The 19,799-nt window shown below is 44.2% G+C and overlaps 1 protein-coding gene and 1 non-coding gene across 6 annotated transcripts in view; both read left to right on the top strand.

The window, feature by feature from the left end:
* The window catches only part of SNX5 (sorting nexin 5), a 37,256-nt gene that overhangs the window by 349 nt on the left and 17,108 nt on the right, over nt 1-19,799 (top strand). For 2 of the 5 annotated variants that reach the window (XM_061126403.1, XM_061126405.1), the window contains exons 2-12: nt 212-289; nt 10,607-10,711; nt 11,673-11,783; nt 12,638-12,759; nt 13,913-14,036; nt 14,877-14,972; nt 16,138-16,243; nt 16,327-16,402; nt 17,353-17,392; nt 17,484-17,570; nt 19,422-19,581. In XM_061126403.1, coding sequence (XP_060982386.1) covers nt 212-289; nt 10,607-10,711; nt 11,673-11,783; nt 12,638-12,759; nt 13,913-14,036; nt 14,877-14,972; nt 16,138-16,243; nt 16,327-16,402; nt 17,353-17,392; nt 17,484-17,570; nt 19,422-19,581 — 1,105 coding nt within the window. Of the gene's footprint in view, nt 1-44; nt 290-10,606; nt 10,712-11,672; nt 11,784-12,637; nt 12,760-13,912; nt 14,037-14,876; nt 14,973-16,137; nt 16,244-16,326; nt 16,403-17,352; nt 17,393-17,483; nt 17,571-19,421; nt 19,582-19,799 lie in introns of those variants that run through there. The other 3 variants (XM_061126407.1, XM_061126408.1, XM_061126404.1) reach the window with 3 other exon arrangements.
* Nucleotides 5,944-6,179, top strand: LOC133045348 (small nucleolar RNA SNORD17). The gene has a single exon (XR_009690221.1). It is a non-coding gene; the product is annotated as a small nucleolar RNA SNORD17 (small nucleolar RNA).

Here is a 19,799-nt window from a genome sequence, read left to right as displayed (position 1 = left end):
GCAGCGGGGACGGGGGAGGCCGCCCTAGGGGAGCACGTGGGGGCGCCGCTCGCCTTTCCCGGGGCTGCTGGGACGGTGGCGGAATCTCGAGGCCTCCCGCAGCCGTCGGGCAGGGAGGCTGGCGGAGGCGGGGCCGCGGCCGCCCCTTCCCCTGAGAGGCGCCCCGGCGGCGGCGGCGGCGGCCCAGCCTCTTCTCTCCTCGCACAGCCAGGCGGCCCCGCTCGAGACCCGCGTCGCCATGGCCGCGGTTCCCGAGGTGTTGCAGCAGCAGGAGGAGGACCGCAGCAAGGTGAGGCCCTGGCCGCGCTCGGGCTCCGAGCCGGGAGGCCCCGCCGGCCCTCTGGGCCCCACGCTCCTTCCCCGGGCCCCCAGGGGATCCCGCTGCCCTCCCTCCGCGTAGTCTGGGGCGCTCCCGCGGGACCCGGGCCGGGGGCCCACGCTGCGCCTTTGTGGTACACAGTTCTCCCACGGGGAGCCCGGCGGCGCACGTGAGACCCACTTTGCATGGTGCGACGGAGCTCCGAACCGCCCCCACCCCTCCAGAAATTCTGGGGAGGTTCCGCCCAGGCCGAAGTCGGACCCGTGTCCCCTGCAACTTCACTAAGCGCTCAGTACGCCGCTGCGGGACTTGTGTCATTTTATGAGGTTCTCAAATAGCTGAACTTTTCGCCCTTTAGACGTGTGTGGATGTTAAATTATCCTTCCCTGCCACCCGAATCTTTAGATCTAAAAGGTAACCAGTGCAATAAATGCGTGTCACCGTAGCCGATTAAAGATAGAATTAGGTCTCCGCTTTTATTGGTCCTGTCTCCAAAATACAGGGCTTGGTGTGAGCCACCGCGGTTTGTGCAGAACCGTCAACAGAAAAGTTTTTCTAACAAAATTGAAAAATGGTAATCTAGAAACTCGAAGTCCTCTCAGATTTGGTCTGGAAGGCATCGCTTTAGAAACCAAAGCACGTTTTTTGGTCCACAGGTCTTTGGAGAGAGACCTTTTCATCTAGTAGGTGGCGAACCTCCGTACGGCTGCTGGGTTAGTTACTGAAAGTGTGAGGAGAGTGTTTTCGTTGGCGGGGGGTTTTATTTCTTTCAAAGTAGAAAGAAATTTTTTTTTTCCTCCCTAAAGCCGGAAATGGGAACTTGAGAAGACTTTTGCTGGAAGATTCCAAAGGTAGTTTTCTCTCTAGAAGTTTAGATGGCCGCATAGAAATTTTGATATGCCCCACCTTGCATCTCCTTTCTCGATCCAGAATTAGTTTTACACTGCTGTTTAAAACTTCACTCGACCTTTCTTAGTATTGTATAGCCCTGCTTGGTTTTAAGTACCTTTACCACCCTCTGACCCTCCAGCACGACAGGATTGTGAAGGCTACTTCCTTCTGGTTTTAGTGACTACAGGAAAGGGCTATATAGAATTATTTCCCCGATTTTCATTTAATTGCAGAAGTAAGGAAATAGGTAACTTAAATGTTACTCTTAACACATAGCTTCATTTTTCTTCCTCATCTTTCATATTGGTCCTGTGATGTGGATTAAAATGGTTTTTTGAAGTGAAAGTTCAGGCTTGTTCGACTGTTTGACCCCATGGACTGTATAGTTCACGGAATTCTCCAGGCCAGAGTACTGGAGTGGATAGCCTTTACGTTCTCCAGGGTCTCTTCCCAACCCAGGGATTGAACCCAGGTCCCCTGCGTTGAAGGCAGATTCTTTACCAACTGAGCCCTTGAGGTTTTAAAGAAACCAACATTAAGATGGTTTTTAATGTTCATCAAAAAAGGGAGTTCCAAATGGGACAAGAGTGAAATAACAGGAGGACAGATCTTGGGCAGACAGTTATATTGCTGTAATACAGCTTTATTAGTTAACTGAAAAGTTTTGCTTTTTTGCTGAAAACATTAGAAGTTCAAACTTTCGGATTGTCTGCTTATGGATTTCCATGAGGGATAGGGGTTCTTCGAGGTTGGCCCCACTAATAAGACAGGGAGCATAGTTGATCTCGAGGATTTTTAATCCATCTACAGAACTTTTGGCTCGCGAAACAGGAGAATTGGCCTGTATCCAGTAGCCTGGTACTTACATTTAGTGGTATCCTTTTGAGCTGACGGTGTTGATTTGTCCCCTTTCCCAGAAAGCAGTTGCATGATTAATTTGGTTTTTAACTAATCCTGTACTGATGGGAAAGATTGTGTTATGGTCCTTTAGGGACCATAAAAAAAAGTTTAGAAAAGTAAGGTTTTTCCAAGTCTAGCCCCTGAAACAAACAGTTAACTAAAACTCTCATACCATTAGGTTCATCTCCAAGATGAATTAGTGCAGTACTGAGGCGCCCCCCCAACCCCACCAAAACACATACTGGCTGGATCAACATCTTAAGGTGTCTGTAGTTTTTAATGGTTTGGGGGGAAAATTGGGTTAGGCAGAACCTTGTTCCCCTAAGATATTTATTCAGGTGTTCAGTCATTTGCATGTTTTCCAGGTCTCCTGTTCACCTCAAGGTCCTTTAAACATCACACTTAAGTTCCCACCCACAGACTCTGTGTGTCTGTTGTGATCCTGTGAGTCTCGCCAACCTGTGGCAAATGGAGTGTGGGTCCTGATTGTCTCCAGGGGTGTTTTTTGACTCTTGTTAGTGAACTGAAGTTAATGTGCCAGTGTACACAGAAGCTTTGTAAGCCCACTCCCCACCGCAGCCTAGCCTTGTTACTTTCACCTTAACTTTTCACTAGTTGGTTACCTGGGTTTCGGATGGTGTTTTCCTTTTCAGAGCCAGTCATTAATGTTTTACCTGCTACTGCTCTGGTTTGCCTTATGACCAACCTAGATAGCATATTAAAAAGCAGAGACATTACTTTGCCAACAAAGGTCCGTCTAGTCAAGGCTATGGTTTTTCCAGTGGTCATGTATGGATGTTAGAGTTGGACTGTTAAGAAAGCTGAGCGCCGAAGAATTGATGCTTTTGAACTGTGGTGTTGAAGACTCTTGAGAGTCCCTAGGACTGCAAGGAGATCCAACCAGTCCATTCTAAAGGAGATCAGTCCTGGGTGTTCATTGGAAGGACTATGCTGAAGCTGAAACTGCAATCCTTTGGCCACCTCATGCGAAGAGTTGACTGATTGGAAAAGACCCTGATGCTGGGAGGGATTGGGGGCAGGAGGAGAAGGGGACGACAGAGGATGAGATGGCTGGATTGCATCACCGACTCGATGGACATGAGTTTGAGTAAACTCTGGGAGTTGGTGATGGACAGGGAGGCCTGGCGTGCTGCCATTCATGGGGTCATAAAGAGTCGGACCCGACTAAGCGACTGGACTATAAACACGTGTGGAAGTTGTCTGTAGGGACACCACTCTACCAGCCTAGATGCAGTGTCCTATAACTTATATTACAGGGACAACCTGAATTTTCACCAATACTGCAAAGTCCAGAGTAACTGACTGTTGTGGGCTGAAGTTTTCCACTGTGTTTATGACATGACTTTAAATTCAAGAAGTATGACTTCTCAGAGTTGCCCACGCCTTAGTTCTGGATCAGCAACTTGCACAGAGTGTCTTAAGATCTTTTGTGAATACTACCGTGACAGATCACGATCTGCCCACTTGATCCGCCGTGGGAAGAAATGGCCCAGGGAGATTATGAGGGAATTTTTTGGATTCTGAGATCTTAAGTTCTTTGGTATGAGACCTAGTAAGAGACTAAGATCTAATAATGTAGAGCTTCAGCTTGAACCAGTGTTTCTTAATCTGAGCACTACTGACAGACATTTTGGGCTTCCTTAGTGGCTGTCAAAAATAAATGCAGACATTGTCAAATGTCTCTTGGTTGAGAATCCCCAGTTTAGACTTTATAAGATGGTATGATGGGGTAGGTCAGGTTATGTTAGAGGCTAATCTTTAGTGTGCCAGTTTGTTTCTAGTTTTTTTCAGATGTTTGATAAATTCTAAAGAGACAGCATAAAACATAAGCATTGTTGACTCTCTTTGACATTGATAGAATTAGCCTTCACCCAGTATTGAGGAACCTGATCAAAAGATGGTAAAGGGTTCCGGGTAGTGGAGGGTTACAAAGGCTGCTGCGCTTACCGTGTTGGAGTTCACTGGCCACTTCGGACAGTGGAAACGAGGCTCTGATGCCAAAGTGGTGTGGGGCAGAACTGAAGTTGAGTGAGACTGTGCTGCAGGGTAGAACATGGTTTAAAAGCATGCTTTTTAAATATGTTGCTCTCTGTTGTCCTGATTGCTTGAGGAAATTAGGATATAGCTCGGTAGGTCAGCAGTACCATTGACCAGTGGTGAAAGGCACATGCAGTGAAGTTAGGTAGTATTTACAGAAACAACATTTCAGTGAACCCAGCTTTATAGAGGGAAGGGATGGTGGGGCATCTTGTCTTGCATGAATAGCAGATTTGTTTTTTATGGGTCTAAATTGAGAAGTATCTTCCCATTACTGTGAGAAACTTGCCCCTTCTACCCCCACCCCGAAAAGATAACTTCACCCCCAACACCTGTATGTTTTCTGATTAGCCATTGAGGTGCTCCTTTAGAAAAAAAAAGATTACTTGTGTATTTTAGCTGCCCAGTTGCCTGACCAGGGATGGAACCTGCACGCGCACAGACGGCCCCACCCCCACCCCCGCACTGGGTAGGGCAGTCTCAGTCACTGGACCATTAGGGAAGTCCCCACGGAGTAACTCTTAAGAAGAGATTTCCCCCCTCTAAAAGGGGAAAGTGGAATTTCTCAACTGTCTCGTACCTCAAAGGCAAAACATAAATACATAGGTAAGAGTGAAAGTGCAAGAGCAACTGACCTTCAGTACAGATGTTGGGTCCTTGGCTTGACTTCCCCTCTTTTTACACATTTGGTGTAAATTGTTCAGACACTGATACATGCTCTGGAGAGAAAACTACTTTTCTCAATAGTTGCTTATGTTAATCTGTGGTACGTGTTTTCTGTCAGAAGAGTTTATGGTTTACTTGTTTCTGAGGGGTAGCTCCACAAGCCCTTGGGTCTAGTTATTTAGTGCCTGTGATATGGGGCACAAATGCAAATTTTGCCAGCCCTATCCTCAAGAGCAGGACATAAAAAGCTTGCATGTTGTGCTGGGGGGTGCCAGGTAGTTGGTGAGGGATAAAATGAGGTTAAAATACTTAGTATCTGAAAGATCTGGGAAGTGTGGTACCTTTACTAAACACAAGAATCCCACCAGGAACAGGCAGCCTTCTCTTCTCTCTGTTGCCTTTTGTGTCTCAAACTCAGAAGACACAATCCTAAGCTCAGGCAGCTCTGTCCATGTTGCTGAGTAATCTTTGTTGGTGGTAAAGGTAAATTTTTTTTCTCAAACTTTTCTCTTTGATCTTAGGTTGAACATAAAGTTAAGACTGCTTTGTAGTAAAGAGTTGTGGACTTGATAGAGTGGGGACTTTTGATAGTAGGGAGACTTCATGAGATCAAATAGTAGGTGAAGTGAAGGTTATTCAGTTGTGTCAGACTCGTTGTGACCCCATGGACTATACAGTCCATGTCGTTCTCCAGGCCAGAATACTGGAGTGGGTAGCCTATCCCTTCTCCAGTGGATCTTCCCAACTCAGGACTCGAACCCGGGTCTCCTGCATTGCAGGCGATACTTTACCAGTTGAGCTATCTGGGAAGCAGTAGATGAAGCACTTTAGCTGTAAAAGAAACTAGTCTCTCTGTGTGTGTGTATACGCACGTGTGTGGCAGCTACATCCTCTGTAGCAGTGGTATGTTGATTCTCAATGGAATTTCTGTGCTAGGCGATGTTTATAGATCTTGTAGTTCAACCTTTCACCTTGTGAACTCTTGAAAATAATCCAGATATCTTGTAATTAGATGGATTTCTCAATGAATTTCATTTTAGCCAGTGATTCATCTTAATCTCTTTTTGGTTCCATGTTGGCATCTGACTAGCTCATGGGCTTGCAGCCTTGTGAAATGATGATTCAGTTTATCCATTCGCTGAGTGCGCTGCGCTGACCTTCTTCCAAGCCTGGGTTCCTGTTCTAGGAACTCTGGGTTACGTGGTTGCCAAATGCCCTGCAGTCTGCTGTGTTCTACTGTGGACGGCTTGTGTGTTGGTGGACTACTGGTAAGAATGGCTGGTGTCAGCAGGGATGGGTCCCTGTGGGCTCATCTCACCAAGATGAGTGGTGGAAATCTGATCACTTGCTGCAGCTCTTTACCTAGTTTTTCATTAGTGACTTTTCATAGCTGTTATGTTTGTGAGTAGATAGATCTCGAAGTCTTTGGTTCTGTGTTCCTTGAAGACTGAGGTACAGTATTGGCAGGGCTGGAATTACAGGGAGGGGAGAGACAGTAGTGGAGGGAGGAAATAAACCACAGATACAGTGCTACCTGGAAGGGCAGAGCTCTTGTGTTGCTCACAGTTCAGTTTTTCCATGTACCGGTGCTGCAGGGGTAAGCTGGCATAGAAGAACACAGACAGGTTTCTGTTAGCTTCAGGGCAGAAGAACTTGAACCATAAAGAAAAATTCAGAGAAAGATATGATACTAGAATTTCTTACAGAACACTTCCTTCCTGTGAGGTGAAACAGTAGCAGAGTAATGTAGGTTTCATAAGTATGCATCATGTTAATCTGCTTTCAGAAATTGCTGCAAATCCAGTAATTTGGATTTTCTGCAACAGAGCGTTTTTGGATTTCCTTACTGAAGGGTATTGGACTGGGCATGGCATCCCTCCCTTTCCAGCTGAAATAATGGCTCCATGCTGCTTACAAACCATGGGTTATCTGTGGTTTTGGTCCTGTCCCCGGTAGGGGTCTTGGGTATGATAGGCAGTCAGGTGAAGGGGGATAGCAAAGGAACATCCTTTGGAGAGCATCAGTTTGATGGGAAGAACCTGGTGTAGCCCGTGCTGGCTGGGTGCTTTCTGCTCTGGGACTAGAGAAGGGGGAGGCACTTAAATGTGATTAAGGCAGGCTTTTCCTCTGCCTGTGGCAATTTCCATGTAACGTTCATGTTAAGCTGGAAATACTGGGGCTGGCATATTGAATTTCTTGCATGTGTACAAAACTGGTTAGATTTAAGTAATGTTCAGCTAGACCCTATTCTAGCAGGTGAGAGTCACCGTGAAGATGGTTTCATCCTATTGTGGCTTGTCATTTGGCCATATGGCAGTAGTGTAAACGAGTCTGTAGCCAGTGGTAACATTTATTATACTTATATCTTCACCGAAAGTTCTGAATTTCTGAATCTAGCTTTGTGTGTTGTCCAGCCATAGAGGTACTCTTTGCCATCTCTGAACCGCTTCACCTTTTGAAGAGGGGGTTTTGTAGATGGTGTTAACTTAGCCTTGTACCAAAGTGAGTCAGGTGTGAGATCTGGACCCCTAAGTGTCCTTAGCAGCTCAGAACTCTGCAGACCATCCTTTGGCCAGTGTCAGGTGCCCCAGCGCTGATGAACAGGTGAGGGAGTGCATGGGGGTTTGGTTTTACTTTTTCTCCTTTTCAAGTTCTCTTATCAAGCATTCATATTCCCTTTCTGGGGGGTTGCGAGGCATATGAGATCTTGATTCCCTGACTAAGGAGCACGTCTGCACACCGCATAGTGGAAGCACCAGCTGGTACCACTGGACCACCAGGGAGGCCCCCCAGATTTCTTAAAACAGTGAAAGTTTTGTTTTCCAAATGAAGAAATGCTTGTTTACTCCCTGTTCTGTTCCCTGATCACTGTGGTCTTTACTGTAAAGGTTAATGTGATAAGTATTCTGTGGCCTGAAATTCCACCTAAAACTTGGTATGTGATGCAGTGGTTTCTGTAAAAATCTGCAAAAGAAAGTCTTTTTAAACTTGCCTTCTACATAGAGTAAATATGTGATAAATTTGGTTCTCACAAGTGGCCTAAGGGAATGAGAAAATTAACAGGCCTAATGGTTCTGAAGCCCCCCTTCACACGGCTGCCTACAGGGCTGAGGCAGCCCAGGGATGCTTGCTGAAACCAGGGGACGGGTGGTGAGTAGGGGCTTTGTGTGGAGGCCTGCCACCTGTTCCTGTGCCCTCCACCGTGTTGGTTATGTATTTAGCAGGGACTGTGGCATGGGACTGTCAGAGCAGAAAAAGGAGTGCTGAGCTTTTAATCACACTGGATACTTCGGGAGGGAGGATACAGTGCTGACTTAGAAGCTTGAAACATTTCGCAACTTTTTACTTCTTTGTGATTTATCTCTTCCTTGTTTGGAGAGCTACAGTACAGGGAAGTTTGTTAATGACTTGTGAATAGGGGCCTTTTTGAGTTGGTGAGGGTTTGCCTACTCAGAATTTTGCACCTAATTTTTTCAGGCAATTCCTTAAGGCCCAAATGCAAACTTTTCGTGTTAATCTGTTTTTTTTTTTTTAAATTGTTGATTGTTTTATTTGTGGGAGAAGGGTGTTATATCATGTTTGGGGTGAGATTGTTCAGACTCCCTTCCTGGGGTGATGACAGCTGGTGAAGAAGCTGGGTGCTTGATGATGTCTTGTTAGGGTGCAGTCTTTCCAAGCTCGGGTGGGTTTTGTTAATTCTTTTGTGTCCTTATGACACTATTTTACGCTAAAAAGTGAAATACCTTTTGCTGGCCAGAAAGGAAGACAGGAAAACAGTGAAAAGTCTGGGGTTACCTGTGGTTGGAGGTGTGGGAACAGGGCCGACCTCAGCGTCCACCTGTGAAGCCCATTGCAGCTTTGGCTCCTGCTGTGATGAGCCCATGTTCATCCGCCTGGGTACTCCAGCCCTAATTCCAGAGGCAGTGCAGTGGTGCTTGCTGGCTTATGGGGCTTGGCACTTAGATGGAATTGTCAGCATGTTCAGAAATTGAGAGGAAGCCAGGATTTGTGACCTCTCAGGCAGCAGTTTCAGGAAACATGGCTCTTGTTGCTGAGCTCAGGGAAATGCTCCTTAGTCCTGGCCCTCGGTCTACCCCACCTTTCTTTCCACCATTAACCAGACGAGCTTTATTCATGTACTGATTCTGACACATAGAAATGGAAGATCAGGTGGGTGGCCAATACTCTCTGCAGTCAGACTGTTGTGAGTTGTGTGTGTGTTGTGAGGTCTTTCTGAATGCTGTATTTGCCCAGTCATGAATTATCAGGAGGGAGGTTTTATCAGAAATGTATCAAGAGCCAGAGTCACAGCTCTGAAGTGAAGTATCCCTGACCTTGAAGCTTTATCTTTGTTTGCAGAGATTTCATAAATGGACATGTGAAAATTAAGCCAAACAAGCAAATATTTCATAGGCGTCATCAAGAATTTATTTGAAATATGTGTTTAGGTTGACATGGCAGGAACTGTTAAGTATGTTGTAGTCTCAAAAATACCTGATGTTAAAATGAAGTTCTGGTGGCAAGAACATGAGGCTTAATTCTAGCTAGGAAAGCTGTTGTTATAAGGCTAATTCTGGCTATTGCAGTCAAAATTTTTTTCTTAGTCACAGTGCTGAAGAAAAACGGGACGTACTGACTCTTCCTGAGATACTACAAAGAAGTAATCCCATGCGTTTTTAAAAAAATCTATTTAATCTTTTTATACCCGGTGGAACCAATTTTTCTGTCTTTGGTGGTTTTATTTTGAAGAAAAGAATTCAGAGGGAAATACTTGGGATTCCCTGTTCCCTCATCTTCTTAGGTCCAGTCTCCACTTGGCATCTCCATCTTTCTGTGTTCAGTAACTGAGTGTCCCGGCAGCCTCACTTCAGCTCTAGCTTACAGTTCTGGGCCTGGGGAGGGGTGAGATGCTTAATCCATGCAATTTCTCATCTGACAGGCCTTCAGATCCACTGTCAGCCTATCTTTCTTAAGAATGAAAGAATTTACCATATTTTAGATTCAGTAAGAATTTCTTTTTTTTTTTCTTTTAAGGGAAACCATTTAGCCACTTTTCCCCCCAGTAATCCACTTCTTTAAAGAATTCTTTTAAAACTGGCAAAACTGGAGTTGAGTGTTATTTTCCTTTTGAATTTCCAGCTCACAAAAATCAGTTATTTTTGTTTCCATGGTAGTGCTCACCCTTCTGCTTTATTTATATGGAATCACAGTGGAATTCTGATAGTTTATGCCTTTGTTGGTTTTTACAGTTCATCTCCTGTTCTAGATCTCTCATCTCCTTGAGACAGTCCCTAAATATACATAGGTCCACTCTGGAGTGAATTTTTCTCTCCATCCGAGACCTCATACCACATGACTGTTCTTTGTACCTTCTGTCTCTAGGTTATCCCAGCCTCTAACTTTTAACACCTCTTGACTGTTTTTGTAATTTGGGCACATATGTAGGAAGTTCACGATTTCATTTTTATCTATTTGAAGCCGCCTTAGTACAGTTCTTTAAGTATTTGGTTAAATGTATTTTTCACACAAAGTATGTAATATACATGATATTAGAATCATATAGTTGCTTTGTTTAGGTTATAGGAATTCACTGGACCCACCCATGCACTTAAGAGCAGTTGTCCCCACAGTTGCAAATAGATACCTCAACTGACTTTGTTCTAAATGGTCATGGATAGATTGCTAAAAGTTACTACTAGCTCCCCATTTTTGGATGGATGCTTTTTAGGACTAAAGTGGACTTGCGACTAATAGCTAAAAAATGTATTTCAGCTGAGATCTGTGTCAGTGGACCTGAATGTTGATCCCTCGCTTCAGATTGACATACCTGATGCACTCAGTGAGAGAGATAAAGTCAAATTTACAGTGCACACCAAGGTAAGTGACAGAATGACTTCAGTAATGAAAACAGTGCCAGATTACATCTCTGCTACAGTGGGTGTGAGCTAAAGTGCTACTGAAGGGTAGCACTCCTGAGTGAGGGCCCTCCTCACTCACTCTCATCAGATACCTGCTCCTGTTACAGCCCTCTGCTCTGTGGGGGAGCCTTGGGCCCCACTGCTGGTGTGAGTGTGGCTTGTGTTCTGCCTGGGAAGCTCACCAGTCCTGCGCAGCTCCACCTTTGTTTCTAATTTGCATGCGTGGCAAGTGCTTGCTTTTCCCATCTTGATGCTTGATGGCTCAGTTCTTGGCCATCACCCAACCTATTAAGATTTAAGACTTTTTCTCCAAGTTTTAAAAATTTTATTTTCAAGTGTAACTGATTTACCATGTGTTAATTCTCCTCCAGGTTTCTAATTTGACAAAAGCACTATGCCAGTCTGAAAACTACAGGAAGTTTAACTTCCCAGAGCCCTTTCAGGAACATTTTTAGCCTCCTTTCTCCTTCCATGCTAGTTAAGTGTACTCAGTGCTTGTCTTATGCCAGGCACTATTTTAAAGGGGTTGCATGGACCTGATTTTCTGGACATGATTTCCATTATGATGTTTTCTGATGGCCATCTTACAGGTGAGGAACTGAGGTACAGGTCTAGGTAAAGTAAGTGGTGGAGACACAGTCTGAGGCAGGATGTTTGGAGTGAGAGCTCTTGGCGGGTGCCTCCCATCTGAGTCGCCCTGAAAGGTGGAGCTATGTGACTAGAATTCCTTGAAGAACACATTGAAGCTTATCTCTGACTTTCCTAGTGGTAGGGAGGTCATGTGTTGCCACTTTGTTCTTTATTAGATCTCTTAAAAACTGGATGATTTGTTGTGCATTTTTCCCATTGTGCACTGCATGAAACCCAAACCACTTTTTCAGAAAATGGTAGTTAACTGTCACTTTGTCTTTTCTTTACAGACCACACTGCCCACGTTTCAGAGCCCAGAGTTTTCTGTTACAAGGCAACATGAAGACTTTGTGTGGCTACATGACACTCTTATTGAAACTACAGACTACGCTGGGCTTATTGTAAGTGCATTTTGAATAATCAGATAATTATCAAAGCCAGTTTCTAATACCTTGCTTTTCATTTTGTTTTGAGACATTTACCCACATTGTATAATGGGTTGTGAAAATAGTCTGAGTTCATCTGTCAACTAGCGTATATGTTCACTGTTACTGGTAAAGTCTAAAGTAAGTGAAAACAGTGTTAGAAGCACAGTCTTACAGTCCACCATCTAAGAGGGCAAGCAGCTCCTGTGGTGTAACGTCTTGTCTCCTTTTGGGTGTGGCGTTTCCTTTCAGCCATCAAGTTGAATTGATTCCTGGTGGTGGTGGTGGTTGGTGTGTATATTCTGCTGAGAAGGCAGTTGTCTTTGTGCTCAGCTGTGGAGAGTTGATGCCTGGCTACAGAAAGACACTTAGCTGATTTTAAAGGACAGAGACATGTGGCTTGATCTGCCAGGCCAAGAATCTGTCCAAATAGTTAAAACAAAATCAGTACTGAAGCTTATGTTTAAGAATGTTCATGCAAAATTAGAATCTTTTGTCCTGGAATAAAAAAATTCCTTGTAAGTCCAGAGGTTAATACCTGGTTAATACCAGAGGTTAATACTTCATTGGTTTCATTTTAGCATTGGTTGTAATATATAAATTAGATAGTTGCAGCAGAATATACAGTTTGCCTTATAAATTGTTCAGTTATTAACCGAACAGATGTCAAAGTGAGTGCCCAGTTATAGGAAGGACCCTTCTCTTTTAAATCGCCAAAAGGAACGAGGGTGAGAGAAAGCACAGTTGACTTTCAGAGCGCCCCCTCCCCCGCCTCCTGAGGATGGGGGTGGGCCGGGAGGGTGCTCAGGAAGTCAGTGCGTTGCCCGCAGATCCCGCCAGCGCCCACCAAGCCCGACTTCGATGGCCCTCGAGAGAAGATGCAGAAGCTGGGAGAGGGTGAAGGGTCGATGACCAAAGAAGAGTTTGCCAAGATGAAGCAGGAGCTAGAAGCGTAAGTGGCTTTCCTCGATGGGGCCCTGTCTTCTGAGGAGAAAAATGATGAGAATCTGACAGCTAAGTTTTTCAAGTGTAGCAGTTAATGAATTGCATGGCTACTGTCAATGAGTTGCATGGGGGTGTGGGGGCCTGGTCTTTAGACGATTCCCTGGTGATACTTGGAGAAGGAAATGGCAACCCACACCAGTATTCTTGCCTGGAGAATCCCATAGACAGAGAAGGCCTGGCAGGCTACAGTCCATGGGGTTGCAAGAGTCGGACACGACTTAGCAACTGAACCACCTGGTGATACTGGACAGACTAATTTTCCTCTTTGTAAACCATGCTAGTCATGGAATGTTGGTCTGGCAAAGTGAAGAACTAAACCTTTGACTGTAATGTACAAAAAGCTTTCTTCCCTGACATTTGTTTACTGGAAATACAGTTGAAACTAGATTGTAGCAAGTGCTGTTAATAAGGAACCATTCTAACAATGGCTACATTGATGGCTTGAAAGAAGTCCAGGTCTGCAAGAAGCTTACTTTAATCTGATTGTAATTCTTTCAAACAAAAATGGATTCTTTATGCATAGTTGAAGGTTTGCACGAACTATCCTCCTGCTCCTTCCTCTTGCCCTTCCCCTATTCATCGGGGTCCATTTCAGCAGTTCTTGCCAATATGCTGCCACAGACCCAGGTGAGCTAGGCCCGGGCTCACACTCCTGCCAGGCCTGCCTGGGCAGCTCTGAGGACAGAGCACCAGACTTGCAGACTTGGTTTCTTGCTGTTGAGCATGGAGTGTGTAGGTTGAGATAAAGCCACTTTGTAGTTTCTGATAGTTCCCAGCTTTGTTAGACTCCTCGCTGTGTACATGGCTGCAAAATTAAAGGCCTGTCATGGTTTTGAAGAAGCCATTGTTGTGTGCTGTAATTGCACGTGGGTTTGGGCTTCACAGACGTGTCCATCAACTCTGGTTATGTCACTTCCCCTTCCATGGCTATTTCACAAATTCCAAAATGAGAGCTGCCTCATTACCTAACTGGATACTGAATTATAGCAGGCTGCTTGGGTCCAGTTCAGGTATTGTGTGTAGCTGTAGGACAGCACAGTGCTGTCCCGGGAGTGGTACTTGGAGGCGAGCTGAGATGAGCCTTGTGCCTTGTATTGCAGTGAGTACCTTGCTGTCTTCAAGAAGACTGTGTCTTCACACGAAGTCTTTCTTCAACGCCTCTCTTCTCACCCTGTTCTCAGTAAAGATCGCAACTTCCATGTTTTTTTGGAATATGATCAAGATGTAAGTCATTTTAATTTCATTTCCACAATCTAATTGCAGTGTACAAAAAAACACATATTTTCTGAAAAATTGACTTTCAAAGTTGGATTTCTTATCAATGCAATGGAAACCTTTCTTAGCCCCCACCCCCCCGCCACATTGCTCACCGCCTCCCACAGGGCAGTAAGTCCAGTGTATATAAAACGTTGCATGCAAAGATTTTGACCCTTTTCCCCTTCAGTTAGTTTTGGGATTATTTGAAAGTTGATCCACATTCATTTTTTTCATTGAAAGGAGACATATGGTTGCCTTAAAAGAATACATTCTTTTTCTTATATATGAGGCAGGCACTGACTTACACATTTCCTCATAGTCTTCTAACCAGTGAATAATAGCATAACAACAATTCTACCCAGAATTTAAGGACACTAAGACTTGATGCCTAGATAGTTTTTCAAAATATCTCCTGAGTCATAGAATTTGCAAGAGACTCTGGTTCAACCCCTGGGCCAGGAAGATCCCCCAGAGTAAAGGATGGTAGCCCACTTAAGTATCTTGCTTGGAAAATTCCACGGACAGGGGAAGCTGGTGGGCTAGAGTCCGTGGGGTCGAAAAAAGTCAGACATGACTGAGCACACACGCACAAGACTTGATACGTAGATAGTTTTTCTAAGTACTTCCTGAGTCATGGAATTAATCACCTATCCTTAGGTTTAGTTGTTTTGTCTGATATTTTAGATGTGGTTACGATGGGGTTAAAGGTGTCTTGGGTGTGCTTATACTAGTGAACAGTTACTTGGGGTGTGTTCAGAACTTGATGGAAAATATATGTACCGTTAACTATTTTGAATTTCTTTTCAGCTAAGTGTCAGGCGGAAAAATACCAAAGAGATGTTTGGTGGCTTTTTTAAAAGTGTGGTGAAAAGTGCTGATGAAGTTCTTTTTTCAGGAGTTAAGGTAAGTGGTCTTTAGCTGTTTAAGAAAATTCTCTCTGTGTGAATAGGTGACCTTTTCTTTCTTCAGAATAGGTATTTGTGAAACAGATGGTATTAGCTTCTCAAAAATGGAAGTATTTTCAAGTTTTGGTTATTTTTATCAACTTACCGAACTTTCGCTCATTTTCCCAAAATATCTGTTCTTTCCCAGGAGAAGGGATGAGAGCCTCACTCTTCAATTTTCGTTGTCTCCTTTTCTGTAAGGAAATGATACTCAGTTATTTGTAAAAAAATAGACCTTGTGACCAGTCTTGGGTGCTGTTCTCCACAGCTGCACTGTCCCCGTAGCCCCAGCCTTGTGTGGAGTTGAGCACCTGACCAGTGCGGTGCCCTGGTGTAATTAAGGGCATATTTTGTCTACACACTGGATTTGTAGGCCTTTGGTAATGAAGAAAACATAAAACATGAGAAGTAATTTTACCTGTTTCTTTTTATACTGTGGCTACTAAGTAGAAAGTTCTAAGTAGCACGTTTGGCTCACTTTATTTCTGTTGGACTGTGCTGTTCTGGAACATAAATAGATGTCCCAAGTTTCTCAGTAGCATCCTAGGTGTGGTTTATTTCTTTGCTCCCCAGTTACTGTCTGGTGTCTGAGTTTGCCACTTGTGGTCCTGAGTAAGGAGACTAGGATGTGGGTAACGCAGGCCTTGTCAGAAGTTTGGACGCTCTCGGGCTGTCTCCGGATGGCAGTGAAGGTGTGAAGTGGGGGCATTCGGCATCCCTGGTCAGTGCCCCCCCAGATGCCAGTATTGCGTCCCAGGCCATGTTTCAGAAATGCAGGTATCTGAGGCAAGGTAGCAACCCACCTGGCCAGACCACCACTTTTTTGGAATTGCTGCTGGAGGTCAGCAAGCTTTACTGGGCTGTGCTAAGTGGTTCTTCAAAATGGTTCTCTTGATGTTTCTTGCCAGCCTTTGACTTTTCACTAATCCCTGATGTGAAATGTTAATTTAAAAAATTATGTAAATTTCCCTGGTCCTTAGAGGTTAAATTTCTTATGCCCGAGCTTATTTTTTTTGTTTGTTTGTTTTTTTCCCAATTATTTTCGAGCTTATTTTTAAAATATAAAATACATATTCATATGTAGAAGTTTTGTTTCTTTGAAACTTTTTTTCCTTCCCTTTTAGGAGGTAGATGACTTTTTTGAGCAAGAGAAGACTTTCCTCATCAACTATTACAACAGGATCAAGGATTCCTGTGCAAAGGCTGACAGGATGACCAGATCTCATAAAAGTAAGTGCACTCACCCACTAGCCCCCTACCTCTGCTCAAGTGCCAGCTCTGTTCACATGAAAGGACTGTCCTTGTTCCCACAGGTGTCGCAGACGATTATATCCACACTGCAGCCTGCTTGCATAGCCTGGCTTTAGAGGAGCCTACAGTCATCAAGAAGTAAGTTTTCCTTGGGAGACGTTTTCTCTCATCCCCTAATTGAAAACTTGTGCAGTTAAGAATATAATGAATAAGGGCTGCATAGTTCAGTTCTGTCTTGAGTACAAGCTCATCGAGGGTGGATGGTCTCCAGCATGCATTTTATACACCCTCCAAACAGGAGTACTTCTAAGCCGTCTATAGGGAATTCAGGACACTTCTGTACCAAGTGTGGTAGCTGTGGTCAAGGACTTGATTGCTGTGTCTGTGTCGTGTGTTTGTTGTTGTTGTTGTTAAGTTTTGACTGCTCTGGGGCTATTCTCATTATGGTGCATGGACTTTTTGTTGTGGAGCTCAGAGCTCTAGGCATGCAGCCTCAGTAGTTGTGGTACACGGGTTTGGTTTCCCTTTCACAGCATGTGAAATCCTCCCAGACCAGGGATTGTCCCCTATGTTGGCAGGCAGATTTCTATCACTGAACTCTACCGGGTGGTTTGATTAGTTTGATTTGGAGTTGTCACTGAGTGAGGTTTTTTAGCGTCTCCATTCAGGTTATTTCTGGTATGAGATGGTACAGTTGACCCCCTCCATATCCATCTGCATCTGCAAACTAGAAGAAACTGCAGATAGAAAAACATTTTTTAGAAAGTTCCAAAAAGCGAAACTTGAATTTGCTGCACATCAGCTATTATTTGCATAGCATTTACATTGTGCTTAAAACTGTTTGCATCCCTTTACATTTTATCATGCACAGGAAGTAATCTAGAGATGATTTAACATATATAAGAGGGTGTGCATGTATTATATATATCAGGGGCTTGAGCATCTGTGGATTCTAGGGTCCATGAAGGGTGTGGCTGGGTTCCAGAGCCAACACCCAGCTGTTACCATGGAATGACTGTTCTACTAGGCTTGGTCTAGTGGGTGGTAGTATATTTAAGACCTTAAGTCAGAATCATGTGTATTTGCAGGTACCTGTTGAAGGTGGCTGAGCTGTTCGAAAAACTTAGGGTAAGGATTTTTATGTTGGTCTTCATAGTATATATTTTATAATCTGTAGATTTCTGTTTACATGATGTGGCCTTTTTTTTTTTTTTAACAGAAAGTGGAGAGTCGAGTCTCCTCAGATGAAGACCTGAAGCTGACGGAGCTCCTGCGCTACTACATGCTCAACATAGAGGCTGCCAAGGTGAGGGCTTCTCCTGAACCAGGCCTGGTGGTGCAAGTGTGTTCTCTGGGTTAGAAATGAAGGGAGATGGGTATTTGTTAGCATCATTCATGTAAGTTATATCACCCTAAATAAAAGAAGTAAACTGAGGCAAGCACCTGTTTATTCAGGAAGAGCAGAGGAATTGTATGCCGCATGGGAAGCCACAGGAGATTTCATTGAAGGTCTGGAGTGGGCTGTATTTTGGGGCAAGGAGTGCAAAGACAAAGAGTCTGGGAAAGCATGTCATTGGCATGAGGGCGCTGGTCCTGAGCAGAAGCTCATTGGCTGGGCGCTCAGTGCTCGGAAGGGGACGTCAGGCTGGGTCTTCTGTGCCTCAGGTATTTGTGGAAGTTAGTCTCTCGGTTCCTACATTCTATTCTGAGGGTGCGTGTGTCCCCCAGGTCCATCTTCGATTGAGATCTTCTCAGTGATGTGCCTTCTTAGGTCTGATACCAAGTCCTTAGTGTGCTTCAGAGGCCTGGAGCAGGAGGGCTGGTGCCAATAAGAGTTTGGGGAGTTATATGCTGCTGGATGGGGACATAAGTGGACATACACCTAAGGGGCTCTTTCTGAGGCAGTTATCTGGGGTTTGTTATCTTTTATTGAATTGTAGTTGTCACTGCATCCTTTGAGTCATGAAGCATTGCTTAACCAAAAGCAAGATGAAGTGTAAGCAGAGTAACATTTGAAATGGAACACACATTCTTCACTGTCTACACTGTCCTGACGACATGTTTAAATTATTTTTATGTCATTGTCTTTCATTCACTAAGCCATGTCCAACTCTTTGTGACCCCATGAACTGCAGCACACCAGGTTTCCCTGTCCTTCACTATCTCAAATTTGTCTGTTGCTCAAACTCATGTCCATTGAGTCGGTGATGCCATCCAACCATCTTAGCCTGTTGCCACCTTCTCCTGTCCCCAGTCTTTCCCAGCATCGGCGTCTTTTCCATTGAGTTGGTTGTTCACATCAGGTGGCTAACGTATTGGAGCTTCAGCATCAGTCCTCCCAGTGAATATTCAGGGTTGATTTCCTTTAGAATTGACTGGTTTGATCTCCTTGCTGTCCATGGGACTCTCAAGAGTCTTCTCCAGCGCCACAGTTAGTATCAATTCTTTGTCTCTCAGCCGTCTTTATGGTCCAACTCTCAAATCTATGTGACTGCTGGAAAAATCATGGTAAAGTGGTATCTCTGTTTTTTAATATGCTAAGTTCATCATAGCTTTTCTTCCACAGAGCAAATATGTTTTAATTTTGTGTCTGTAGTGATTTTGGAGCCCAAGAAAACAAAATTTGTCGGTGTTTCCACTCTTTCCCCATCTGTTTGCCATGAAGTGCTGGGAACCGGATGCCATGATTTTTTAATGAGTTTTAAGCTAACTTTTCCCCTTTCTTTCACTCTCATCAAGAGACTCTAATTCTGCCATTAGAGTGGTATTATTATCTGCATATCTGAGGTTGTTGATATGATTTTTATATGAAATATACTAAATTAGGCAGCATAAAATTTTAAGCTAATGGGAAAAGGTCATCAGGAAGTAGAAATTCTTTCCCCCATAGTTTAGTTTTATTATAAGCGATTAGTCTTTTGACATGTTTTCTTTTGGGAAATAACCCTGTGGTCATCACTGTTTGGTTCCTTCTCTTGATGCATGTTGAGATCTTAAGGAGTGGGAGTACATGAGGTGGCTGCCATCTGACCTTTCAGGCAGTAAACCAAGGTACTTGTCTGGTTCTTAGACTTCAGATGGTCTTCCTGTTCTGTTCTAGAGATTTTTCAGTATAGGTTTAACTACCATGTATCATGTCTGTCGATTTTCCTTCTAGGATCTCTTATACCGACGCACCAAAGCCCTCATCGACTATGAGAATTCAAACAAAGCTCTGGATAAGGCCCGGTTAAAGAGCAAAGACGTCAAGCTGGCCGAGGCACACCAGCAGGAATGCTGCCAGAAGTTTGAACAGCTCTCTGAATCTGCAAAAGAAGGTGAGTGAGGCCGCTTCTTTCTTTTTAAAAAATATTTTTATTTGCTCTATCAGATCATCATTGCAGGATGTGAGATAATTTTGTTGCTGTGATGGACTCTAGTTGTGGTACGCTGGCTAGCTTCGTTGCTTCTTGGCACATGGGATCCTTGTTCCCTGACCAGGGATCAAACTCATACTCCCACCATTGCAGTGCCAATTCTTAACCCACTGGATCTC

The sequence above is a fragment of the Dama dama genome, chromosome 23, assembly GCF_033118175.1.
Source record: "Dama dama isolate Ldn47 chromosome 23, ASM3311817v1, whole genome shotgun sequence".
NCBI classification, from domain to species: Eukaryota; Metazoa; Chordata; class Mammalia; order Artiodactyla; family Cervidae; genus Dama; species Dama dama.
Note: the sequence above shows the minus strand (reverse complement) of the source record. Positions and strands in the feature narration are given on the sequence as shown.